Raw genomic sequence first — 27,723 nt, 5'->3', positions numbered from 1 at the left:
CCACACTGGAACACCCATGGGCTGCGCTTGGGTTCTTGGGTCACAGCATGTGCAAGCCTTAGAAAAATCATTACTATTTCTGCCACAAACCTAATTCTTGAGCACTTAATTCCGTACCTCTCATTGTAACAAGTTGGGCGAGGGCTGGTGTCAAAATTTTAGTGGAGCATCAATTTATTCTCTTTCTCTTTTTCTAGGCTCCAATGTTCTCCTGGCCCCGTCTGAGAGATGTTGACCCTATTCTCCGATGTGAAATGGCATCCACCGGGGAGGTACTAATTTTTAGATGTTATCTCATAACGTCAATACAGTGGTACCTCGGTTTAAGAACAGCCCTGTTTACGAACTATTCGGTTTACGAACACCGCAAACCTAGAAGTAGTGTCCCAGTTTGTGAACTTTACCTCGGTCTAAGAACAGAATCCGAACGGCGGAAGGGCACCGGCAGCGGGAGGCCTCCTTAGGGAAACTGCACTTCGGCTTAAGAATGGCTTCAGTTTAAGAATGGACTTCCGGAACGGATTAAGTTCGTAAACCGAGGTACCACTCTACAGTTCTACTTCAAATATGACTTCAGATTGCAGTCTCTACTTCTAGCTCCTCAGCTGTTGTTCATTTAAGGCAGCTGACTCACTCTACTGGCCAGGATCCCTCTTGAGTCAGCGCTTCCACAATCTGATTCTTACTGGAGAGTAGGTCATTTTTAAAAGACACCTCACTAAAGGTATCTTTATTGTACAGGTGACTCTCAACTTATGTGGGGTTACATAAAGCCAAAATTGCATATACTGTAGTCAAAACACATTGGGTGCAATGGCAGGTGGGCTTGCCAAGCCCCCCCCCCCCATGCCTGCCTCCTTTTTTAATTTTTGCTTTTTTTTTGTTTAAAAGGTTTGCGAAGCGTGTGAAGCTGAATGCATAAAAGTTTAATGCACATAAGTTGCGAGTTACCTGTACTTAAATTGCTAGGTGTCTTCAGGATAGGGTAGAGGGGGCAAGCAATGTAGACCTTGGAAGCCATTTCCCCCCACCCAGTGCAAAGACATCTAACCTTTCTTAACCAAACTGATTATCTGCAGAAAGTAACTTTTTTTGACCACTGGATGTCCCTCTTCATTTGTGTCTGAGTCCTATCTATTTGCGATGATCATTGCAAAGGCCTGAACTCCCTGTTTGTTTTTCCTCACAGAGAGCTGTCAGGTTCTGGTAAATATTCCAGAGTGACAGAGAGTACATTTTATGAAATACCTAGCCAGCTCCTGACAGACAAATATATACAACCTTCAAAATCCTCATTAATGCAGCGTCACAGAAACAACACTAGACTTCAAAACAGGAATATTTGGTCTTTTTTGGAACTGTGAAGTTACGTCAGGGTAACATACCTGGGGTGATATTTTATGGTTGCTTGGTTACCATCATGATGTGTAATGCAGAAAAAGAACTGCGGGTAGGACTCTTCAAACCCTGAATGGCTGCAGATATAATACCATTTCTGGATCGTTTCCATAACTTCACTCTAATTAGCATATCCCAGGAGAGGAAGGAATCCACTGCGTGTTCCTTTATTATGGGTTCGTTTGTTAGGTGCCTTAAGGCTTTTATTCTATAGCAATAAGTATGTATTAGAGGGACGCGGGTGGCGCTGTGGGTTAAACCACAGAGCCTAGGACTTGCCGATCAGAAGGTTGGCGGTTCGAATCCCCGCAACGGGGTGAGCTCCCGTTGCTCTGTCCCTGCTCCTGCCAACCTAGCAGTTCGAAAGCACATCAAGTGCAAGTAGATAAATAGGTACAGCTCTGGCAGGAAGGTAAACAGTGTTTCCGTGCACTGCTCTGGTTCGCCAGAAGCGGCTTAGTCATGCTGGCTCTCTTGGCCAGTAAAGCAAGATGAGTGCTGCAACCCCAGAGTCGTCCGCGACTGGAGCTAATGGTCAAGGAGAGTTTCCATTTTACCCACTTTCATGTTACCCACACAGTTAAGCCTACCCATGGGTATGAGTAGGAGATGAGACAAGGGGACCTCAAGGTCCCTTCTATCTAGACTCATTCTAGATAGGGCAATTAAATGTACATGCATATTATAGCCAGTAGGCACTGCCGAGGTGTTAAAAATAAAGGAGAATTGTATTTTAAGTGGAAATGAAGGGGCTCCATGTAGACCTTTGTGATCCTAAACATTTGTATGCACAAGCACCTCAAATTAATCTGGGACATATGCAGCCCTATTCTATAACTCAGGAGTAAATCCCGATGAATGCAATGGATTTACTCCCAATAATTACAAAATAAATATGATGAATAGGATCATAAGTCTTCAATTTTGACATATAGTATCTATAGAGTATATGATATATTTCATGTAGAGTATTGCAAATATATTACTGGAATATTGTCGATTCTGCTCATTTCAGAGATTTTTAAAAATATGTTATTCTACTCTTCCAATTGTAGTCCAATCCTTAACTGCAGCAAATTGGATGAAATAGTCTGATTGTCCTTCTAACTTTCTGAAAGGAGTTGACATCTTGAGAAACAAAAAAAGAACAGTAGTTTAGCCAAGGGGTGAGGATTAGTTTTCTGCATGTTAGATGGAGAGAAAGAATATTTTAGTCATAAATGAGAGATTATTAACTTTTATGACTTTGAAAGATCCATATTCACAATTGCCATAAAACAGACGAGTAGAGAAGGTCTTTCTTACCAGTGAATGGAGGGTCATAACTCTAATGGTAAAACAGCCACTTATTCTCCAAATGCATTTTAAACACACAGAACTTACTGCCCATGTGACTATGCCGTCACTATATAGCGAAGTATGTGGAATAAATTTTGATTTAAATTTGAATTTCCAACCGCTGATATGATTGCCAGTAAAAGAACCCTAATACTTTTGAGATGATGTTTCCCTTCCCCATGTGCACAATTTAGCTATTGCTATCTAGAATGATGGGTAGAAGAGAATGCAATTGTTAGGGTTAATTATATTCAGGCTCATAATATTGTTACATCCATGTTGATCTGCCTCTTTGGGGTTTTGCATACCCTACTAGCTGATAGTGAGTGACAGATTAATGGTTTACTAATGGGCCATTAAGCTCGTTTTTATCACTTTGAATTGAAGTCCTGTCCAAGGTGGAATTATTTTGCCTTGGTGGAGCCTGGGAGAGAAAGCGAATGTGCATGAGGGGAAAACCAGCAAGCATGTTTGCAAACATCATTCCTTAGGAGAAGCCTTTGCTCCATTGTTTGTTCCTTTGTTTGAAATCCTGAACTTAGTATTTCCTGTGTTGCTTCTGCTCCACCCCGTAAAACTGCTTCAGCATCTGTATTTATCATCATCATCATCATTATTATATTTATTATTATTCATTCCATTTCTGTACTGCTATATATTTCAAAGAAATAAACTCAAAGTGGTTTGAGTTTTAAAAAAATCAAATGAAACAATCCAGAAGAAAGTCAGATGTAAAGCATACCTTCAAAGCAAAATAATTAACAGGAAACTAAAGTATTATCTTAAAGATTTCAAAACAAAAGATTATGAAGGCGGTCAACTTCAGAATGCATACTTAATGAAGCAACATTAACACACACACACACTGTCTCTCTCACTGTATATATATAAAACATTACAAAAATAAAGCATTACTTAAGAAAAAAAGATAATGCACATTTAAAACAGTGTAATTAAGAAGAGTACAATTATTATCATAAGCTTAGAACTCATCTGCTGCTGTTGCTGCCAATCCTGCCAATGGTGGCTCATGGCTGTGGAAGCTGAGGCTTGGTGACCTGGAGCTTGATGATGTGTAACCCTAAATTTTGGATCCTCTCCAAACTAATGCCAAAGTTGTGTGCTTGTTTTGTGCTGTTTATGCCACAAAGCTTGTGTTTTGTGCTGCCCTCCCAAACTAAGTAATTGATACGCAGCCCGGGGTTACAAGCTGGCACCCAAAAATCCAACTTTGTCCAATCCCCTTCAAACAGATGCCAAAGTTTTACGTTCATTTTGTGCCACAAACCCCACATTTTGTGCCTCTCCCCAAACTGATACTGATACTGGGGGCCATAGGCGTTGAATAGTGGTTAGACATAGCAGACGAAGCAGCGATTTCTCCAAGGCAGCTCTTTTTTTGTAAGCTGGAACAGAACTGAACAGCAAACAGCTCAGCCAGCCTGATTTTATAGGCAGCCGGCTGTCAATATTGTAGCAACAACAACCCAGGGTTTCCCGCCTAAAGTAACTGACGTGGACCTGAGTGAAAACCACACACACACACACACACACACACACACACACGAGTGAAAACTATACACACGATACTCCTGGTGGCCAGGGTGAGAACTTCAATACATAACACCCCTCCCCACCGAGATAAGGCATTAGTTACAATCATAGTGGTTCCATTACATACAGCAATACCCTTATTGGTTTCAGTAAGGCACATAAGCATATTAATTGACCCTATTCACCATACAGCTTTACACGTGCAGTTTGCCCAGTGAACATAGTCTTTTAAATACGGGCTACTGGCCTTGCGGATTTCCTGGGCGGAGAGTTCAGCAGCTTCTGTGGCCACGGCCTCCTCAATGGCTTTCTGCAGCGTGAGGTCTGGCCTGGCGAGGAGATGCCGTTGCAGACGGATGTCCCGGACCCCGCAGACGAATCGATCCATCTAAGTCTCGGAACTCGCAGTGCATTGCAGCCGGTCGGAGGGCGGTGGTGTAGTTGTTAATTGACTCCCCCTCTGCCTGGTTCCGGTGGTAGAATGCATGGTGGGCAGCAATCTTGGACAGCTTTGGCACGTAGTGGTTGCGTAGCTTCTCTTGAATCGTGTCCCACGGCTCTGCCTGGACTGCTAGAGGCGCAACCGATGCTCAGGGCCATCACGAACACTTCGGGGCCACATAGGCTGAGGAAGAGGCCCCGCTTCTGCTCTACAGACCCTCTTGTTAGCTCATTTGCTTGGAGATAGCAGTCAAACCGAGTGAGGTAGGAGTCCCATGATTCAGAGGCTGGGGCAAACGGCGGTAGAGGCACGAGTGAAGCCATGGTTCCGATGCCGACATGGAGGCAATGGATGGAACACAGTGCTCTAGCCAGAACGGTCAGCTCTGAATTGGTTCTGCTCTGTGATGCTCAGTGTTTCAGCTCCGTAATTCAGCTCAGCTCAGAGGGTGGCCACGTCTGGCTGTGCTCTGATGTCCATCGATCCCATCCTCATCGCCAGTTAGGTGCCCCCCTGAACCCAGAATTCTGGGGCTGCCTCAAGCCTTTTCAGCAGCCACAGCTTTTGCAGCTGGAGTCTCGCCCTCTCAGGCCGGGGGGGGGGGGAGGCCTGCAAGGCAGGGAGCAGGTCTTCCAGGGCTCACAGCCAGAACACCTCATGACAGAGACATTGTGAGGGCCCACATGTCCCTCCTGTAAAGGACTTGAGTCTCCCACTGCTGGGAAGTCCTGAGCAGCACTCAAGAATGGGAAGCAGGCAGTCGTCTTGATAGAAGTGTTGCCAAACAGAGAAGAAATGCCAAACAAGTTAGAGAAATGCTTACTCATGATGACACCTAGGAGGTCTCTGAGACATTAAAATCTGGCCTTAAAGGGGACCGCTTTACCTTTTGTTGCTCCCTGGTGCTTTCATCAGTGCAGGTTTGAAGGGAAAAGCCATACCCCTCGACCTTTGTTTTGTCCAGCAACTATCCATTCTACATTCATCACCCTCTGGGACCTGTATGGTCCTAGTTCTTAGCTCCAGCCCTGTGCTACCTTAATCTGGCAGACTAATCCTTATCCCATGTTTTATCAACCTCTAGGAAACGGCCTGCAAAACTATATAGTATCCAGATGTTTCTTGCTGTGTGCTGTGTTCCAGTCAAAATCTGTGTACTTAAATACTCTGGTTTCACAAATCCTCAGGAAATGCCTAGAAACTCATGCTAAGCAACTGTGTGTTTCCACTGCAAGCTGTAGCATTCATTGATGGGCCCAGGGTAGCGTTTATAACCCTTGCTGTTATTTAAGCATTAAGTATTATGAACATTTTGCAGAACACATGCATACTGTGTGAACCAGAAGCTGTGTTTGGCATCCACATAATTCATAGCAGGATCCATTTATGTTGCTCCATGGTGTGCTATTTGAGAGTAAAGCATTGCTTATTCCTTCATTATTGCTTAATTAAAATATAAGATTTGTCTGTGCTGATCTGCCATTTCCCTGCTGGCTCCTGACAAAGAGAGGAAGAACTGTTGAAGGAGGGGAGGCTAGGATTCCTAGGAGAAGAACATTTCTTCCCTTTTCTTCAAATGGGTACTCATTTTGTCCGTAATCCAGCAGGAATCCTCTTTTCACTTTCCTTCCTCCCCTCTAACCTTTCCACTGTCTAGGTGGCCTGCTTTGGGGAGAATATCCATTCTGCCTTCCTTAAAGCGATGCTGTCTACTGGGTTTAAGCTGCCACAGAAGGGAATTCTGCTTGGAATCCAGGTGAGTTTGATACTGCAGAAAAGGCATGGGAGCTTTCCAAGGTCATTTCTAGACTGTTGCTATTTTCTGGTGGGGTTCAGTTACGTGCTGGAAAATTCAGGTTGCACTATTCAAATGGACGTGGGAGCCCTGCCAAGGGACTTGCGCTTGCTCTCCCCACCTCTCCTGCCCCAATGCTTGTCCTGGTGGATCTTGGCATAGCGCTACGTTGAGTTCACTCCTTTGCTGCATTTGAAGTTCTAAATCAGGCCTTCATTTCAGGACAATAAAAGGAGCACAACCAAAAATAAAGAAATAAATTCAAGGAGACTTCCCTCCCCGCCACCCCCTCCTCTTGCAGTGCTCCTTAACTGCCTCGGGGTAATTACAAGCAGGAGACACAGAAGTATGATACGTTCATAAATCTCCACAAGGCCTGTGTGTCTGTTCCCCAAATGATCAGTCACTACATCTGAGATTAGAAAATTCTTGGGGTCTCATAAAAAAAAATTGATGGCCTTTTCGCAATTCCCCCGCTGTGTTTGTAATAAGCTTACGGCCTGCATAAAGTCAATAAGAAAATAATTAAAAACAATACCGACTTTTCAGGCTGTGAATGATTATTACAGATGCTGAGACCGGGTGTGGGAATTGGGCCCACAAGTTTCAACCTAAGAAAGCAGGTCTTAGTCAAGAACTGCCATGCTGGGTGGGGCGAGGCAATACTGTCATGGCAGCGGGGGTGCCTGGAAGAGAATTGACACTACTAAGCTACTATTACACATGGAAAATGAATTCTACTGCCAGCTTTGATTACAAACGGGTATGTTCTTGGGGCAAAAATAGTTCTGGCTTTGTGTCTGTTCTTCGCTGTTTAGCACTTTAGAGTGGGGTAGATATTCATATCCCTACAAACTCTGGGCTGTGCCATATGTTGTAGTGTGCTCTGCTGAACAGATGTTATTGGCCTCTGCTAAATCCATGCTGTTTCCTTGCTCCCCTCTCAGTCTCCTTCTTGAACACATCCCAAAGAGCAGTTCAGCTGTTGTAAATCTTGTGGTGATTTATTTATTTCCAGCTCTTCACCCCAAGGTGCCAGTGTTGGAAAACAACTTAGCCCAGGCCACGTGAACCCTTCGAGAGCCCCCTCCTCAAGAGCAGCCTGGGTGGGAAACGCTCCCCAGGTCTTCCTTTGCTGGGTCAGGCACAGTGGTGGCTTCTGCAAATGCTTACTCAGGGCAAACCCACCAGGCTGCCCCTCCCCACTTCCCAATATGCTTGCAAATTCAGTTGCGTTCAATACAAATAGTGCCCTTGAATTATTGAACCGAAGTGGTCAGGGGCATCAGTATGTCTCATCAAATGACAATAATGATGCTGATTTGCACCAGAAGGTTCTGATGATTCCATTTTGATGGTTTTGAGGTTGGGGTGGGGGAAAGAGACCGACAATGCTAATGAAGTGATTTTTGGCTGGAACCTTGCATTTCCTATTAAACAACATTAGATGAATGGCTCTTTTAATTCCCTTTCCTGATTGGGCTATTTAGTAATGCTTGTGGGAAGAAGTGCATCTGTCTTACAGCTGCGGTGCAGAAATGCTGAGCATCACAGAATGCTGAGAGCATCCAAGGAGTGCTTTATTTTTAGGTCCAGATCACAGAGACCAATTCTTGGCAATCTCCTGCATGAGGCTGTGCGTATTCTGAGTGTGTGTGAATTCACGAGGGTGCTCTCTTCCTTGAGTGGTGGGATGTTCACAGTGGCCTTTGGACTCCTGCGTTCCTCTGGAGGGAAGAGCAGCGCAGACTAAGCACCTGGTCCTTAAATACACTTAACACGTTAACATTCACGATGACTATGCAATCCTATCTGTGAACTGCTCACACATGGAACTGAGCAACTGCTCCTGTCCCCTCAGCATGCATGCTCTGAGCACATGACGGGCACCATCCTGCTATGTGTTTCCCAGGAACCGTCCTTCCATTGTGATAGGTTTTCAGAATAGCTGGCCGGTGTTCACTTGTACAGGTTATTCCGTAGCTGCTAGCATGGTGCCCAAGTAGTATTACTACAAAAAACTTTTCCCAAAACCTAGCCTGCTCCAGCTTACCTCTTTTAGCAACTTCTCAACTAAAACCCAGCAATCATTTACATGCAGTGAATTACGCCTGGTAGGAGAGTGCAACTTGCTGGGCACATGCTGTGAAGTGTAGGTATAATATAGTTAGTGTGTGTGTACATATGTACTGTCCAGAATTCTATATTGAAAGGTGGGATATAAACAGAATAGCTTGCATAAGACTGGAAGCTAGAATAGATTGAAATGCTAAGGAAATGTCCTATTTAATTTCCTTACGTTGAACTATGCATTTGAGAGTGGTAGCCTCAGTCCAGTGCTAAAGAGAAGGATCCAGACTGTGAACACTGTTATACTGTTGCAGAATTAGGCACCCAGAAAACAACTTTCTAGATTAAAAACAATGGCTGGTGAAGACGCCTTGGTTATAAATCCTTTCCCAGCATAATTTTCTTTATCTGAAAGCAGCTGTTGGAGCCCCAATTTGGGTCAGAGCTGCAGCATAGGAGTTGGATGGGGGTTGGCTCAGGATTTCTCCCCGTGACACGACCTCTTTCCTTTTAAAAAAAAAAGTTTGGGGCCCTTCCAATGTCCCTTTATTCTTTTTTATTTTTTACTAGTGGGAAATGCAAATGTAAGCAAGAATCTCAACATTCATGCAAGCACTGGAAGTGGAAGAGAGGCTGAAAGGTGCTAATGTCAATATGAAAATGCAACCATATATTATGGGATGTGGCAGGTACACTTTGTGCTCTAGAGTCTTTGTGGTGTGCCTCTTTCCAAACCACTTCCTCAGAGCCATATTGGTGTGTTTTCTTCTCCATAGCTAGCAGCCCTGCGGGGGAATTTGCATTGGGGACTGAAGCGCAGAAGAAATGGGTCAGCCCCCTCTCCCTCCTTCTGTGCCACGGCTCTGATCCAATCTGGGGCTCCAAAAGCTGCTTTTAAAAGAAGAAAATTAAATTGGGAGACCCAAACATTTGTTGCTTGTGTACCACATAGTTCAGCCCTTAAGACTCGCCAAAAACATTTAAATGATTTGAAAACAGATTCGTTCAGTGTGCATGTAGGCAGTTACTGGCTAATCTGTGTAGATTTATTCTGAGTGCAGAATCAGGACTTTCTTGCATCAGAACTATCTGATCCCACATTCATCCTAGCTCAAAAATTGCTTTGTATTCTGAATCTAATAAAATTCTTAACCAATGCATCAGGCGAGATATTCTCTGCTACTTTTAGCTTTAATTGAACTGGCATTGGTCCATAAAAATTTAAAAATCATCTGAGGACGTGTGTCTGTTTTTAAAGGCTAATTATGTAACAGTGTGAAAAACATTTTGAAAGAAATGAGAAAATCCATTTCAAAACTGAACCCTGATAGCTTGCTGTAAATAAGCAAGCTTGTACTTCATGGTTTTTAGTAGTGAATGGTTTCTTGCTCAGGTACTTTCAATCAGCTTTTACATCTAGGGCAGCTCAGATGAAGGTTGACAGCTGTAATTTCTTTTCGAGGAGAGCCTGTTTTATGTGTCACAAGTGTTCAGTACATGTTTGATAGAAGTTTATAATACTGTTGTGAAAGCCAACACCCCTGACCAGAAGGCACAGCGATTCCATAGCAGGGAAGCTGCCAAGCCTGTCAGGTTGGATATTTGTATTTTCCACTTAATGTAGAGAGCAGAAATGGTTTTTCCCATGAAGTTCTTTTCAGTGACTGTGGACCTTGAAGCTATGGCTTGACTCATTTTTCCACCACAAACTCCTTGCTCGACTCTTCAGGGTTGTTCAGTCAGTGTGACCTCTCCCAGAATCAAAGAATCCATAGCGCTAGCTTGAAAAAACAAATGGCTTTGTGAAATCCTGACTCTTTGTTGGTCAAAAGCCGTTGTAGACTAACACATGGAAAGTACTTTCCCCTTGAAGGACAACATCTGTGAACTCCCCTGAGACCTCCGGGTATAGGGAGGTATATAAATTCAATAAACATTAATAAATAAAAATTAATAATGATAACATCTGCTGCCTTTCAACTGGCCAATGCTAAATTTCCCACAGTATCAATATATTCTTATTGGAATGTTATTTCTAAGCTGCAAGCTGAATTCATTGAATCATAACTAGGTTGTAAAATTATATCCTTCCTGTCTTCATTTTATTTTGAATGGAGGACTGTTGTGGAAGGTGGTCCATTCTATGCATGCATTTCATCCAATTACCAGCTCTGCCTGCATCTTTGCCATCCTCCTCCACCACTCTCTGCCCATCTATCACTGCTGGCTTCATGGCAAGAGTGGAAACAACAGCGTTTCATGTGGGTAGCCAGAGAATAGCTGTTGCGTTCAGAGCTGGAACCTCCAGGAAGTTTGTACCGCACTTCTGGGGAAGAGAACAAACTAAATTTCTCGTCTTCTGTTGTCACTGGGCTTCATGCATCGTGACTGAAACTTTCTAAAGTCCATGAAGAAGAAATCCCTCAGAATATATTATTTTCTTTAGAAAACTGTTTCAAAAAGCTTTTCTACAATATAGCTTCCAATTCAGGACCGGGTTCATTCTACAGCCTCCTTTAGTTTTCAACTTTCATTTAAAAGAAAAAGCAAGTTTCCAGTTCTCATGATCATAGTATCTTAGAGTTGGAAGGTACCCAAGGGTCATATAGTCCAACCCCCTGCAATGAAGGTCGAGAGAATCCTGCCCAGGTTTGATGTCTGGGAGCTAGAAGAGGGTTTTTACTCAAGATGAGTCCCTGTTCTCATGCCCCTGCCCTCACACAACTAGCCTTCCTCCATTTCCCCAAATTACTGGTAAAAATCAGGATTAAAAATTCTAAATTGTGCACATACACACACAAAAATGTGACTAAGCAAAGCTTGTTAATAAACCTGTTCATGCAAACGTGCCCATATCACATCAATTGCCCTGCTTGCAAGTTTTGTTTCTCTAGTTGCTGAATTTGACACTTCATAGTTCAGTAATCCTATTCCTCAGCTATAAAACCCTCAAAGGCAGTGTGCTGTGTTAAGACTCTGGGGAATCCAACTTATTGGCGAGATATGGACTTCAGTTCCATGGCAAACAGTGCCTTTGAAGCTTGTTAATCTACAAGAACTTGCCAACTGCAAGAAAGCTCATGCCCTTTATAGCTTTCTGTGACATTCACTTTTAAAAGAGGGAGATGTCCAAGACTAACACAGAGCTTTATTACATGCCCCACTATAATAGCAGAGCTTTAATGCATCTTGTGAAACATCCACTCCGCAAACACTTTCACATCTGTGGGGAAGAAGATGTTACTGCGCAAAACATGGCTTTGAGACCCACTTTCTTCACTGTTCTTTCAGCCTTCCTTCCGTCCTAAATTCCTCCATGAAGCAGAGCAGCTCCATAGTCAAGGTTTTAAGGTATTGTCTGTGTGTGTGTGTATGAAAAGCTGAGACCTCTTGTGTTCAAGCAAACCTAAGACGTCACCATGTATGGGCAGGCATGTTGCGTGTGTTGCTTTGTTTTTTACTGGCAATTCATGCGTGCCAACCAGACCCTAATTTTCTAAGAGTAAAGGGGTCATATGGCTGAAAGCAACAACAGCCATACATCCTGTAATTCTCTGCCCCATAATAGTCTCATAAAATAAAATGTGTCCTTGCACATTTTTCAGTCCCTGCTGCACTTCTTTGGCTGGCATTCACAGGGTAGGAAGCTTGCAATGCAATTATGTTCTGTCAGACACATATAGGTTAGTTTACCAGATGCTACCTAGAGAGAAGGGAACCAAGTTCACAGAACAGGAGACACATGCCCTTGGTAACACCCCAGTTTCATTAATATTTTGAGACCCGTTATTTATTTTGAAAATGAGTCCAGCAGGTGAGGAGGAGGTCCATGAGGAGACCAAGTTTAGAATGGTCGAAAGTCTCCTGCTTGCTGCTGGCTCTTTAAGCTCCATGCAAAGCAGAGGTCACTAGGCATAAGTTACCAAGTTTCCCCACGGTGGTCAGTGTCCAATATACTGTACCAGGCAGACTTAGGTCTGTGACATCACCTTACAAGAATCTTCTTTTTTAACATGGGCATTTAAAGAGAGAAAACTGCAGTTCACATATACCTAAGTAAGTTTATTACCCCCCCCCCCGTGATGTTACTGAAAGTCAATAGGAAGCATTTTATTTATTTTAGTCAGCCACATACAGAACTGTTAAGATAAGATCTGTTTTTTGATTAATTATATAACACAAATGTCTTTTTATTGCTTTGCAGCTTTATGCTACAGAAGCAACTTCTCGGTGGCTCAATGCCAACGGCATTCCCGTGTCTCCAGTCGCGTGGCCATCACAGGAAAACACGGACCCCACACTCCTTCCAATCCAACAGTAAGACTTTCAGCAAATTTGCAGTAAGGGGAGTGGAATCTGAGAAAATAATCTTGGGCTTCTGGACATGTTATTTTTGGGCCTGCTGTCCCACTTTCAGCTGGGAAATTGACCTTCCCTCTGTTGCCTGACAGTAGTCCAGCTGGCTCACTGGCCTACCCAACACAGGGTTCAACTGGTGTGAACTGTATACACATGGAAAAGCAAGTTTTTGTGACATCACAACTCTTCTTCCGCACAGCTTGTAGTTTCCTGTTTCATGGAAGACAAGTTTTAGTTTTGAGTGATGTGATGTTATTAACACAAGTGAGCAAGCTGGAATATAGCCTGGCTGTAATTCATTTGTCATATCAGGAAAATCTATTTTATCCACTGCACATAGACGACAGAGGAGCACTGTTTCCAGATGAATGTTTTACAGCCAGACATTGTGTGGGGTCCTGTGTAGTTTAAAGCAAAAAAAAATTAAGATGGAGAGAGCGGGATCAGGACCTGGAGGAATCTTGAACGCCTTCAGCTCCTGTTGGCTTTGCAGGCATATGAACTTCATCCTGATCATACGGATTAGTTTAGTTTAAGCTGCTGCTGAGCTGGTAGTGGCTGCGGAAGCACAATCCTGTGCAGAGCTGAATACGGCCCAGAAGACTCCATGCATCTTTCGTATATTCCACTCACTGCTGTGCTTGTGTCTCACAGTGTTTGCTTTTAAGTTTGAACATCTTCATCGGAATGGTAGGCAGGTAGCTTCAAGGTGCTCTCACGCCTTTGGACCAAGCTTTAGAGATGCAAAATACCTACATAGTACAAAGTTTTGTGCTGATGGAATATTGGAGGGGGGGCGGCGGTGGAAATACCTTATTTTGCTTTGCTGGACTTCGTTATCTTTTATTTTTACACAAATATCTTGTGCCTTTCATTTCAGGCTCATCAAAGATGGGAGCATAGACTTGGTAATTAACCTTCCCAATAACAACACAAAGTTTGTCCATGACAATTATGTGATCCGCAGGACAGCTGTTGACAGTGGTCTCTCTCTCCTCACTAATTTGCAGGTATATTGCTCACCATTTCCCACAATCAGGTTGTTGATTTTTAGCATGACTGGGGTTAAGGCCCATTTTAAAGCCCTAATTAATGTTTGAAAGCCAACTATTTTAAGCTTCATCCAGCTCACTGATTTAAGACATTTCCTGTCATCTGTGTTGTACTTCATAGGCAGCGCCTCTTTCTTGTGTCTCTGTTGCAGTTCTAAGGCCAATTCTTTAATGAAAGCAGGGTTGCTGGTTTTCAGCAGATCCATATACATAAAAGCTAGTGCAGTCCAGAGGTTAGTAGTTCAGATCTAATCTCTTTGGTAATCTCGCTAGCTAGCTTTAGGCAAAAGCCTCTGTTCCTGAAACTCAGCCTGCTATATGCGGGGCTGTTGTAAAGATTAGAACAAGACAATTTTCTGGGAGGCGGTGGCAGAAGTAGCAGCAGGAGCAGAGAGCAGGAAGCTTCCTCCTTCGCCTGACTTCCTTCTCTGTTGCTCTGATGTTCTCCTGTGCTCCTTGGGGAACTACATTTGCCATGCTGGGATTTTAATTTTAAGCTGAGCTGGAGAAGGTCTTTCGGGCTTGTAAAGCTCCCCTCTCGCTCCCTCCTCCCTGCCTCTTGCTCCCCTGCAGCCGCTCATACTGCAGAAATGGCCCCCAAAAGTATGTGAATTTTCACGAGGATCTTTTTAGATTTATTTTTATTTTGCAAATTGCTGCAGAAATGTAGAGAACCAAATTTAAGATTAGTAAATAAGATGCTCAGAGCACCGAAACTGACCTATGCCTGACCTATACCCATTACCAGCCCTGCTGGTAAGGAAGATTCTTTGAGCCAAGCAGCAGTGAATGGAGGTATCTTGGGAGCTCCCCCATCATGCAAGCCTGCCCCTCATGAGTAGTTGGTTTTCACAACACGTGAACTAAAATATGATTAAATATGATAGGAGTGGGGAATTGAGAAATACAGTAGATTTGGAAGGTGAGAATGCAGGATATAAATACCCAAAATATATAAGTATACGTTTTTTGTATTGTATAGTTCCATTTGCTGCCCTGTGATGCGTACTCTCCCTTATTTGTCCAACTGAACCTTTTGAGAAGCAGGAATTTGTCTTGTTGTTGTATGGACTTGATTTAACCGTGCTGAGCCCTTAACATGTGTTGCTTACAAATCACTACAGCAAAATAACCCCCCCCCCAGTTCAGCCTTGGTGATTGGACTGTAAATCTCTATAAGAAGTGTGTTTTTGAATCAGCAATTAAAAAAAAGTTATTAAGATGATTTTTTAAAAAATGGATAAACCTGCATAAAAGAACCTGTAGATGAGGCCTAGATGTAGCCTAATTCTCAGCAGCCTGCTTTGTTAAATTAATCCTTTAGAATCATAGAATCATAGAGTTGGAAGAGACCACAAGGGCCATCGAGTCCAACCCCCTGCCAAGCAGGAAACCCCATCAGAGCACTCCTGACATATGGTTGTCAAGCCTCTGCTTAAAGACCTCCAAAGAAGGAGACTCCACCACACTCCTTGGCAGCAAATTCCACTGTCGAACAGCTCTTACTGTCAGGAAGTTCTTCCTAATGTTTCGGTGGAATCTTCTGTCTTGTCGTTTGGATCCATTGCTCCGTGTCCGCTTCTCTGGAGCAGCAGAAAACAACCTTTCTCCCTCCTCTATGTGACATCCTTTTATATATTTGAACATGGCTATCATATCACCCCTTAACCTCCTCTTCTCCAGGCTAAACATGCCCTAAAAATGGTTTGTAAACATGTAAGCAGCGCCTTGATTTTTCTGGTTTCAGGTGGCAAAGCTCTTCACCGAAGCTCTCAAATACTCTGGAAAACTCGACTCTAAAAGCCTCTTCCACTACAGACAGTTCAATGCCAACACAGCAGTGTAGAATAACATCCTTCACTGATCCTGAAAGGAGGAATGACATTCCCGACTGATGACATCTGCCCAGTTCTGTAGATAATGACCGCAATGAATGCCTGTGTGTCAAAGATTTGTCTTCTACTTCGGAGACACTTTTGTACCCACATATTCTAAATGCTGGATATTTGTAAAGGTTGTACCCTTGGACTGTATTCCTCTGAAGGCTTCCTTAGATATATTCCATTGAATAGAGTGGGACTTACTTCTAAGTACATTTGCATTGTGTTTGGGTGGTAAGTTGAAATCCCAAAGAATTCTGAAATTGATTAACATGTTAAAGTATGAAATCAGTGTCTGGTTTTAATTTTTGGTGTTGCATCTGAGCATCTCCAAGTTCATTTATGTTACAGATGGTAACTTTCTAGGAATCAGAGATTATGCATACGATGGAATGATTTCCCGGAAAAGACCATAAAAATATGAAATGTCATGAGATATAGCAGCATTACATACGTTTTAACCAACAAACCTCAGAAGTTGCTCGGAAATATTGTCTAAAGAGAATTTTTTTAACTGTCATGTAGTCTTAATCTATTTCCTTCCCACCACAGCTCTTTGTGAAGAATTTCCTGCCTTCTCCTTGGCAGTAATCAGCCTTCTCCTGCTTGATTTACCTCAGCAATACTGCAATCACTTGCTACTGAATATGATGAATGTGACAGGAACTCTTTCAAGTAAAGAGAACAGCAATTCACAGCTTTTCAGTGACAGCAGATGACAGTAATAATGCTACTTCTTTTTGTTTGTTCTTAAGCCTCAATTGGCCTACTGTCTTCCTCTGCACATGGGGGGGGGGTGGGCAGTTCTCACTCTGCCTTGTTATGTGATGCAGGAATGCCTCCACGAGTTGCTCTTATGATGACAAAAGATTTGTGGGGGAAGGTTTTTTTCCCAGGACACCCTCACAATAACCTTGTGTTATGTCAGGGCTCAGGGAGAAAGTCTCCTTTGATAACTTGCAAAGATGTGGGAGGACCGACGCTACTGATACAGTGCCAGGTTTTTCACACAGGAGGTCCCATTACACCAACAAATGGTTGTTGTATCGTTACTTGTGCTGCAAAAATGTGTAGAGGCCACAGTACAGAACAACAGGACACCCAATAGTCAGCCACATCTAGCAGAACGTCTGGCAGAGGTTTTTCATTAGCAAAGTGTTTTTGGAATATGAGGAATGGCAATAGAATGCTATTCAGTATCTGTCAGTGGGACCATGCATATTTATTCCAATTCTGCTTCCTTCCCCACCGCCTTTCATTCCTTTATTGGCCCTTACTCCTCCTGCACTGATAAGGAATGGCACAAATAGGCCAAGAGCATTGCCTGTGAGGGATCTTCTAGAACCCTTCTCCCTGGTATGTTACATTTTCTGTTCTGCTTTTTTGCACACACAAAGCTTCATGTGCAATGATTCCTTCAGAGTGGAAGCTGCCTCCAGACTTGTCAATGTTTTGCAGGAGGAATTATTGAAGTGCACACCAGAATTTTAGGCCTGCACAATTAAAGCGGATTCAAGTAGATTAAAGCTCTTTTGCCCTAGTACAACAAATCCACTTAAAAAAACAACACTTTTTGTTTGTCTGAAAAGTGATGAGGATATGCAGTGATAAGTGGGGGTTGAACAAATTGATTTTGTGGAAACACCACACAACTAAATTAAGATGAATGCTAATTATCATTAAAATGGCCCAGAAATAAATCAGAATGAGTTTTCAATAAAGACTGAATGTAAGCTACTGTAGCCTTATTGGAATTCACCGATTGGGTCAGCATTGCTCCGGGACAGGAGGAAGGAAGTCAAACGACACCTGAGTTTGATTAAAAGAAAGAGTTTATTCTGCTCTCCGGATAGCAGAAGGCACTTGTGTGATCAAGTCCACAGCAAGTCCAAAGAAATGACAAGTTTCATGCAGTATATATATCCTCCAGGCACCCTCTCCCTCCTTCCAACTACGTCAGCTTGTATACGTAGGTTGACATCACATATGTTCCTGCTCCGGCACTCTTAACCATAAAAGGGATTTCCTTCCTGCACTCCTGACCATAAAAGGTTATTCCTGTTCCTACCCCTATCTTGGAGCAAGAGGTCACTACTTCCGAGAACATGCTCTGGCGTTAGTCCCAGACTTGGGTCTCTGCGTCATTTGTGGTCAGGACAAAAGATATGTCTGTGTCTGTTCTACTGCTAAAGTCAAGGCCAGTCTTGCCGTCAAACTGATAAGGGAGAGAGCTGTGTTCTTGTTTTGCATTTGCTCAACGGCTGAAGTTTATGGATTTTAGCTAAGGAGAAATGGGGATTTTGGTGCAGTTTAAAAACTGCCTGCACAGTCAGTTTTGGGTTTTGGAAACCCATTCCTTCACTACCGCGTAAACTTCCTGCAAGCAAATATGGATGAATAAGCAGGTCAAGTAGAGGAGCCCTCAATAAACAAAGGATTGGGCTATAAATGTGTGCAGTGCCAGTTGAACCAGGAAATTCTTCCTACATCTCTAAATTCTTACACAAAAACCTTAGACATTGCCTTCTATGTCTGTGATTTCCACAATTAATGTATAGGGGACTTTACAGTCCCTTTAATATACCTTTTGCATAGGTCACATACATCAAACTTAAACCGAGATCTTTTCCTGGTGTTCATTCTGCTTGTGGCAGCTCCCTTCCTGCACAGGAAAGAAAAGAATGGGGATCCCTACTCTGACTTGAACGTTCATTTACCTCAACAGCTGCAGGTACTTGAACCACACTTTCTGCAGCGTCCATAGCCTCTCATACAATGGATGAGGAAATTAGCTGAGAAACAAACCAGGATTGAATGCATGCTAAATGCTAGTTAATTGCATACCAGTATTTCCATTTTGCAGCGAGTGCCAAGCTTCCCGCAGGCACAGGTGCTATCAATGCACCATCCTTCTGCAATCACCCCTTTAATTACACGCTGCACCAAAGGCCTCTCAAATGGCAAAGATCTTCTTACTCACGGTGACCATCGCTCTGCTTTTTGTTCTGACTGAACAAAAAAGGTTTGTTCCCTCCCTCGCCCTGCTGCGCCCAGTTCCTTATGCCAAATGATACAATGCACTTTTGCAAAAATGCTCACTTCTGTTTTGATATGTATCCTGGGCATGCAAGCTCTGATTGTATCTGCATCCCAGGGCCCTCTTATCCAGGAGGAAGGGTATAACCTTAAAGCATTCTGGGAGAAGGCTTCAAGTGCTTGCAGCTGCTGTTGGGATCAATGCAGATTTCAAAAAAAAAAAAAAAAGCCTTTGCCTGCTGTGAAACAATTTTGACTTCTAAATTTTCAGTCTTTATTATTCTGCATCAGAAAGTTGATGTAGCAAATATAAGCAGCGGCCATTTGCTAATTTATAAAGAGCCAAGTCAACTGTTTGTTTTAATGAAGGTTGAGGACCAAAAAAGGGGATGAGGAGGCAGTAAAGAATAGAAGTTTTATTACTGCAGAAGCTAGGAATCATGAGTCTCTTATCATAAGCACAGGCTGGGGAAAGAGGAGGGCCCAGTTTCCGGTAACAAACCGTGTTCTGCAGGAGGCTTATACTACTTGATAGCATGTTCTTGCAATGCCTACAACTTGAGGCCTAGTTCTCACTGGGGTGCTGGGCCTGTTTCTGGGCTGCTGGCCTCAGGCTGCAGGCAGAATCTCATGACTGAATGCTCCTTCTTGTTAACGCCACTTCCCTCTATGTCAAAAACCAGCATGCCGGGGAGAAAAGTTCTTTTCTAAGCTTCTTCCCAACATTCTAATTTTCTGGGTCCCCTCGGAGTCCTGCATCCAACAGCCTAGTGCTGACAGAAAGTTCTGCCCTTCACCCATATCTGTCCTGACTCTGATTCCTAGTGTATTTGTTGACATTTTACAAACTGATAAAAACCTGGGTTGTGCCTCGAGACAGAGCAGTAAATGGTGCTGTAGAGGGCCCACCACTTAATACCACCAATTAATAATGTGGCGGATCACTCCTCCAACTGCCCACTATTAAATGTAGTGCACCCATAGCTGTCAACTGTCCCTTATTTGGCGGGAAACTCCCTTATCCCAGCGTCGTGTCCTGCTGCTGTCCTGTAAATTTCCTGGGTTTCAAAGGAAGCAGCTCCTCTCCCTCCCTCCCTCCCTGAGTCCGGCTCAGCCCCTCTGACCCTTCTCGCCGCCGCCGGTGGCAGCAACAACTACACCCCTCAGCCACGTTGCCCGCCAGGCAACAGCCCCCTGTGGCCCAAGGCCCCGTGTCTTCCTCCTCTCCCTCTTTGTCGCCTCCTTTCTCCAGCAGCAACAGAGGTGGCGGCAGCAGCAAAAGCGCCGCCCCCCGGCCCCAACACATCACTCCTCCAGTTTCCAGGATCCCTGAGTCCCGGCGCCTCTGCACGATCCCACCGCCTCTGCATGCCCAGGGCGCTGTCACTTTCAAAGAAAAACCCCACAGGCCACGCGTCGTGGTTGCGGGGCGAGCAAAAGGCAACTGAGGCAGGAGGAGCAGCAGTCTCCACCCTGCCGGGGAGGGAGGGGGGTTAGCAGCAGCAGCCCGATGTCCTCCCTGCCCTCTCGCCTCATCTCTCCTGGCGGGGATGCAGCTGTCCTCGGCTTGCGGCGGAGTTGGGGAGACCGTCCCCTTCCTCTCTCCCTTCCTAGGAAGTGTGGTGGGGAGAGATGAGCGAGCGCGGAAGAAGCGAGAGGCAGAGGGCACGGCGAAAGGAAGGCTTGCGGGGAATGAGGGGAGCTGGGCAGCCCCCACTTCATGCTGGTCACAACATGGGAACCACCGCTTGAGGCTTGTCTAAAATCCCTTATTTTGGCTACTGATCTCTTATTTTCGAGGCTGCTGGCCCCTGACACTCTGGAGTTGTTGAACAAACAGAGAAGTTTATTGAACAAAAGAGGTTTATGAAACAAAGTGGGTCAGGAAATGTGTTCCGTCAGGTAGAAGTTAACTTGTTTACTCTAACTAACTTTAAGATGTCCTAGGCTTAAATGCAATACTATAGGCACATCCTTTCTTGAACTTCAGTTACTAAAAGTCAGGTGTTACACTTCAAGTGGTAAATATTCAGGTTTCTAGGATAGTAAAATCTTCGGCTCCATTTTTGTCCTTCACAGCTTAATTGTTTGGTTTGTGAGCGAGGGGCACTCAGTTATCCACTCTTTTAACAATCCCACAGCTGAGGGATTCCCAATGGTGCAACACACCCGGGGATCCCCTCACCCCTTGTCCCTGGACCCAGAAGACCTCTCCCTCCTGGCTAGACTGACCCAGGGAGCCTGGATTCCCACAAGACCCACCTCTCCCGCTTCAGTCACAGCCCTCCCACAACACTCCTTTCCCAGACCCTCCGCCCAGCCTCCCTATCCAAGCTGTGAGGCTCTGTGCTCTCGCTGTGGAGAGTCTCCTCAGTGTGGAAGTCTCACTCCACCCAGAACACGTTCTCCCTATCTCCCAGCCTGAAACCTGTTAACGTCTCAAATCCAGCCCTAGCCCTCTTCTCCAACCCAGCCCTGCCTCTCATCTTAAATCCAGCCCTATCTAACTCATTCCCTCAGAAACGGCTCCTTTTATTCAGCAAGAGGCTCCAGCCCTTCAGAGGAACTGCATCCACAGACTCTAGTCTGACTCTGCTGTCCATCACAGGTGCCTGCCCTTCCCCCAAGGTAAAAAGTACCAAAGTACCAATAACAAAAGTTATTGTCGCACCTAAGGAAGAAAACCCCACAAGCATTTCTTCCCCGGTCTGACGGTGAAATCATCAGCATCAAATAACGGGCAATGTGTTGTCCCCTGGTGACACTCCTCAGCATCAGCCTGAAACAGCTGCTTTGTGGACATCCCTACTTGAACTGGGGTTTCCTTTATTACATCCAGAATTTATTACATCCAGAATTTCAGCATGCATCTGCCAAAGCCAAAAGGGAGCCAGTGTTTTCTTGATTGGATCCATTCTGTTTACACAGACATTGTAGGCTACAAATGCATGGATTTTGCCTCCCCATATAGCTGGACTTGAATCACAGCCAGAAATATAGTGGCAACAGAGATGAGTGAGAGAGAAAGGAGTGGGGGCGGGGCGGATACCAGTTCAGTTAAGAGGTAATAAAGATTGAAGCCTCAATAGAATGGAGAGTGGCAATTAGACTAACATGTGTCCAGGAATTCACTTGTAAATGATTGCATGGCAGTCTTGTTTAACCCACCTAGTCCTCTGATGCACCATGGTTAAGATATATTCATGCCAAGTAGAGTCATCTTTAAAAGAAAACAGTATTTATCATTAACTACTGGAGAAAGAGCCAACAAATTGAGAAAAGTTATTGAATAGAGTCTATTAAAATAATAGATACGTCTTCCATTGTCAAATAGTCCATAATGAAATTTTGTCTTTTAAGTACTTCGGATTAATTGTTTCCACACTAATTTTGGTGCTTTTAGACTGCTTGAGATGAGGAGGAATTTCTTTTCCTTGGTATTGCAATCTTCTTACATAAAATAAGTAGTAGCATTATGTCGCCTGATAGAGGAAATTCACTGCCTGACCCTTGAATAATTTTTTTAATGGTGAGTGGTGCTGATATAATATGTAGTCCTCAATCATCATAATTAATGGAACAAAAAACCTTTACTTCAGTGAAATAACAAATTCAACAACTCATGCACAGAGACTTTAAAATACAACATTAAAATCCAACTAACAGTACTATCCTAGCCATGTCTACTCAGAAGTCAGCCCTACTGAATTACTCCTAGGCAAGTGTGGTTAGGAATTCATCCTAACTTAGTCAGTTGCATTTTACTTGCCAGAATAATGACAGGATCAGCCAAAGGTGGATATTGAGCTGCCATGGGATCACCGCCCGCCCACCCATTCAGCCAAAGACATGTAGTCATGAGGCCAGGGGGTGGGACCATTTTAAGGAAAGTAAAAAATTGGCTAATTCTTCATGAGTCAGCAGAGATTACTCATTCCCCACAATACAGCTGCATGCATCTTGTGACTGTCTTATCAATGTTACCGGGAAGAACTAGCATGTACCGTATATATGGGGGGCTCAGGTTACAGCCTTTGGTGTGGTGGGACAGTAGTTTGAAGGAGAACAATTGGAACTGTTGAAAAGACTGAAGCATAGGTGCCAGTTCCCTAGGTCTCTGGGTGCCTGAGCACCCACAAAATTCCCCATGAAGTGGCCGGGCACCCACACATTTTGGTGCCAGGGTCATGCGCACTGTATGGCACCAACAGCCGCGGGGCCAAGATGGCACTTCTGGACTGAAGACTGTGAAGAACTGCAGGACTGAAGCAATTGATCTTAGCACATGGCTATGGACTTTAACACAGCCAGGACTTTGAAGCAAAGAACCTGCTCTGAGTACAGAGACAGAGAAGAGACTACTCGTAACATCTGTAATGTGTGTATATAATGACGTATGTTGGAGTTGGCCTAGTAAATACAACTCTGCTGAATGGCTGTTTCGTGTGGGGAGCGTAATTGCCTGACTGAGCTTCTGGGGCACCCAACATCCAACAGACCATTCTCATATGCCGATTTGTTGAGTAAAAGAGTTCACCTGAGCTGGAAGCTATGCTTACAACCTGGGACTGCAGTTTCTTTTCTGCACACTACATAGCCCGACAGAGCAAGCGTTCCTTGAAATGTGCTTTAAGTAGCTTCTCAGATAAGGGCTCCATCACAATAACTGTTTAGTACTGCCGGTCCTAAACAGTGGCCCACAAACCTCACTGCGTGTCTGTGAAGAATCCAAGGAGCAGGGACTGTGAATGGCAGACGCAGTGGCTGCTCCGAGGTCTGTTCACCAGGTGGGCAGGATGGACCAGAAGTGAAGGGTGGCAGGAGGCAACTGAAAGGAGTGGAGAGGACTAGAAGTGTGAAAGGCAGAGCAGGAAGGGAACAAATACAAAGAAATAAAAGAAGCAATAAAAATACAGTTTCAAATCATCCAGCATTCAGCATAGCGAGTTACCATTGCTACAAAATCTTCAGCTGGAACACCAGCCAGAATTCACTAAAATGCATCAATTACAGCAGAAATTCATTTAATCACACAATTAAGCTGCTAAACTGCCCATAGGGGTTTAGATAAAAAGAATCCATGGAGGGATCAAGATGTAATATCCTGCAGTGTGAAATTACTAGAATTAGACCTAGAGCAAATTTTCTATTTTGGGAATCTCAAAACAAAAATGCTTTTTAGATAAAAGAATAAAGACACTCCCCCCCAAAAGAAATAAAAAAGAAAAGAAAAAAGAAATCTGTGAGTGAATTCAGGAAGATAATACCAAGCATACAATAAAATTATTATTATTAATGCTGTTATCCTCTGCTCTGTCATGGAGATGTTATGGAGATGCGAGCTCTGGGCCTAGTGTAGAGTGTCCTCAAGGTTTGCAGGCATATAGGAATGTGTGCTCCTCTCTCTGCCATCCTCTCAACCCTATTTTAGCTGTTCCACCGCTGCAGCCAGTAGCAGAGGAAGTAGATCCCTGGAGTATCGCCCAGCAAAACCAGAGTTTCTGCCAAATCAAAGCATTGTGCCTTAAGATGACCAAACTGTCTCTCTCTCTCTCTCTCTCTCTCAAACAATTTGATGGAATCTAATAACAATTAGAAGCAAACAATACATGACTTTTTATCCAAAGCAAAATAATATGAACACAAACAGTGTATATTTGCCAGATATCAAGAATATCCATTTGTGATGTTCCCTTTTGATTTATATATACAACATTTGGTTTACTGTTTGTTGAGACCAAGAGGAAGACCACAGTCAAAAGGCATCTGGGCTTTGCGATACAGTAGTTTGTTGGCTGAATTTGTTTTGTTTGTTGGCATTTTGGGGCTCTATGATATCTTATGAGATTTCTTCAAGTTTGTTGATATTTTAATGCAACAGAAATAAGTCCAGCTGTGTTTTTTGCCAGTCCACAAATGGTTTGTAATTGATTACTTCCCTCTTTGTTTTTAAACTGTGTTTCCTTTGCATTGGAACAAATGGTGTGGAAACAATTATGTTTAATACTACTATTACAAATATTTATAGTAATTTCATTATTTGTCCCCTCCCCATCTGACTGGGGTGCACTTGTCTTTAATTGTGTTAAATTCCTAACTTACATGACTTACGTAAATAATTTTGTATATTATTATTATTATTAAATTCTCCGTACTGCCCTTCATCTGAGGATCATAGAATAATAGGAAAGGGCAATCACAAACAACCTGTAACAAGGCACGTGCAAAAAACCCACATATCACACCCCGGAGAATCTCACTGAACTCTCCACTGATAAATTTCAAATGTAAATTCTTATGAAATGATGGGCAACCGAGGCAGCTGGAAGAATAGGACTGGCTTTTAGCACAACAGGGAGAGAAAAAAGGATCTCCAAGAATATGTTTATCTAGTGCGTATTGCATTTTGGTTTTGATTTGCTCAAGAAAAACCTTGATCACAGGAACTGATTTTACCAAGCACCTCCAAATATTTAAGGCCAGAACAGAAGGCATTTGAAATAAATGGTGTCACTTTTGCACTGATCTTCCCACTGCGCTGGCAACGCCCTCTGAGTAATCAATTATTTTAGATTGTAATGGCATTCCTGTTTTGTGGTTCATTTGGCCAGTCAGCTTCTGTGAGCTGGGGAAGGTCATGCTGTAAATAAGAAGAAAAGGTTTATGTCCACCTTTAAACTCCAACCAAATTATAGCTCATCAACTGTCACCCCAAACTAATTGATGCTGGTGGGTTTTATTGAGCTAACACTCCTTTCTCATTACCTGTAATCACTCTGCTGTCCTTTTGTCTGCAGTGTTTTGGAAGGAAACTCTCCCACATTCCCAAAAAAGCCATACTGGAACCTGCCTAGCAACTGGTACGCAGTCATGGGCTTAGGATTTGCTCCTTGGCCCCCACAAGCTGGGGGAGAAGTGAAGTAAATGAGTCAAGAAAGAAAGCAGGAAAAGGCAAGGTATATTAAGTATATAATAATAATAAGTAAGTCAGGGACAAACAAAGGAAGACATAAACTGAAAGTGCAACAGCAAAGGAAAACCCAAGAGAAACCAAAGCACAGGAAGATAGTAAAAAAAAATAATAATAAGTAAAAGTACACAGTTATTTGGGGTGGGGGGTGAGGAGTAGAGTTTTATATTGTTGCTGGCATCCGTCTGCCTCCAGAGACATTGGAATGCACTTCCAAGGTTAAATCAAATTTCTGCTTTACCAGCACCAAAGTGACCTCCTGGGGGGCAAGACTGGGAAGTGTGGATGGAGGTTCTGGGCTGCTCAGATGACAAGACCCCCTCTTGGCCTCGAGGACGTGCTCCAGATGAAAGTAGAACAACACGCTTGGCACCAGCTTGGCATTGTCTTGGATCCTGGGGCCCAGAAACCACCTGGAAGGAAGGCGATGCTGGACTCAACCCCGAGGGGCACCCAAGACATGGCAGTGCTGTCAATCATAGCAGTGAGTGGGTTTCTCCAGTTCTGCTCCATTAGTGACCCTCCATTCTGATATTGTTTGGGACATGGTAGCTATTGATGAACCTGTGTAAAAATTAACAGAGTGAATTAATCCTTCCTCTCTCATAGCTACCAGTCCTACCTTGCTTTTCCTATCTCTGCACGGGGCTGAATCTCAGATCTTCGCAGATACATTTCCCTTTTATAGGGAGTATCTGCTGACACCTCAGCAGACTGGAAAAGGCAAGCAGGAAACAGACAGCTGTTGTTTCATAGCTGCTAATGCTCTACTATTCCCAGAGGCTGTGGTGTGAGCATTTTGCACACAGATGCAGAAACCTGCAAATACCTCTCCTCCTCTGCGCAGATTGTCTTGATTTTTGTCAGGTCAAATCCTGATCAGTTCTCCTGCCTGGGTCATGCCTGGGTTAATGGCCACCTCCAGATGCAAGTCAACTCAGCTAGTTCCCCAGGCTGTCCCCTGGAAGTTTGGTGGCCCATCTGCTCCCCTCTAGGCTTCAGGGCAGAACTTGCATGCAGAGCCCTTTAACAGGGGACCTGGAGATATCACACCTGTGGGAAGGAAAGAGGGTGATGCACCACTTCACCCCCTCCCAGAAAACAGACTCCGGGATTCAACCCAAAGTTGTGGTGATTGATATGAGGAAGGCAAACACCCTAAACGGGCCCAATTTGTTTACATGCAGATTCCTTCCCAGCCGTGAATACAGAGACCAATTATGCCACAGCAAGGTGTTAAAACCCCAGTATCCACAGACCCGGTGGCTGGGCTGAACTGGTGCCAACTGTGCCGCTTGGTCAGAGTGCAGCAGCAAAACTAGATATGATGGGGCAGATATGTTTGTTTGCTTTTTCACCTGTCTGGAGAATTCACATGTGTGAGCCACTTAGATCATAAAATCATAGAATCATAGAGTTGGAAGAGACCACAAGGGCCATCGAGTCCAACCCCCTGCCAAGCAGGAAACACCATCAGAGCACTCCTGACATATGGTTGTCAAGCCTCTGCTTAAAGACCTCCAAAGAAGGAGACTCCACCACACTCCTTGGCAGCAAATTCCACTGTCGAACAGCTCTTACTGTCAGGAAGTTCTTCATAATGTTTAGGTGGAATCTTCTTCCTTGTAGTTTGGATCCATTGCTCCGTGTCCACTTCTCTGGAGCAGCAGAAAACAACCTTTCTGCCTCCTCTATGTGACATCCTTTTATATATTTGAACATGGCTATCATATCACCCCTTAACCTCCTCTTCTCCAGGCTAAACATGCCCAGCTCCCTTAGCCGTTCCTCATAAGGCATCGTTTCCAGGCCTTTGACCATTTTGGTTG

At 43.9% G+C, this 27,723-nt stretch overlaps 1 protein-coding gene and 1 long non-coding RNA gene across 3 annotated transcripts in view; one reads left to right on the top strand and one right to left on the bottom strand.

Annotated features, from left to right (window-relative positions):
* Positions 1-16,176, top strand: part of CPS1 (carbamoyl-phosphate synthase 1) — a 161,824-nt gene extending 145,648 nt beyond the window's left edge. For both annotated transcript variants that reach the window (XM_081903146.1, XM_081903145.1), the window contains 6 exons: positions 198-272; positions 6,390-6,488; positions 11,889-11,948; positions 12,802-12,914; positions 13,837-13,966; positions 15,756-16,176. In XM_081903146.1, coding sequence (XP_081759272.1) covers positions 198-272; positions 6,390-6,488; positions 11,889-11,948; positions 12,802-12,914; positions 13,837-13,966; positions 15,756-15,854 — 576 coding nt within the window. In that variant the 3' untranslated portion in view covers positions 15,855-16,176. The remainder of the gene's footprint in view (positions 1-197; positions 273-6,389; positions 6,489-11,888; positions 11,949-12,801; positions 12,915-13,836; positions 13,967-15,755) is intronic.
* LOC309363837 lies at positions 3,607-4,673 on the bottom strand. The gene is made up of 2 exons (XR_014165607.1): positions 4,301-4,673; positions 3,607-4,257 (listed from the first exon to the last, which is right to left on the bottom strand). It is a non-coding gene; the product is annotated as an uncharacterized lncRNA (long non-coding RNA).
* Positions 16,177-27,723: the final 11,547 nt, after the last annotated feature.

The sequence above is a fragment of the Podarcis melisellensis genome (assembly GCF_964234715.1).
Source record: "Podarcis melisellensis genome assembly, chromosome: 1".
Classification (NCBI taxonomy): Eukaryota; Metazoa; Chordata; class Lepidosauria; order Squamata; family Lacertidae; genus Podarcis; species Podarcis melisellensis.
This window is presented reverse-complemented; position numbering and strand designations above follow the sequence as displayed.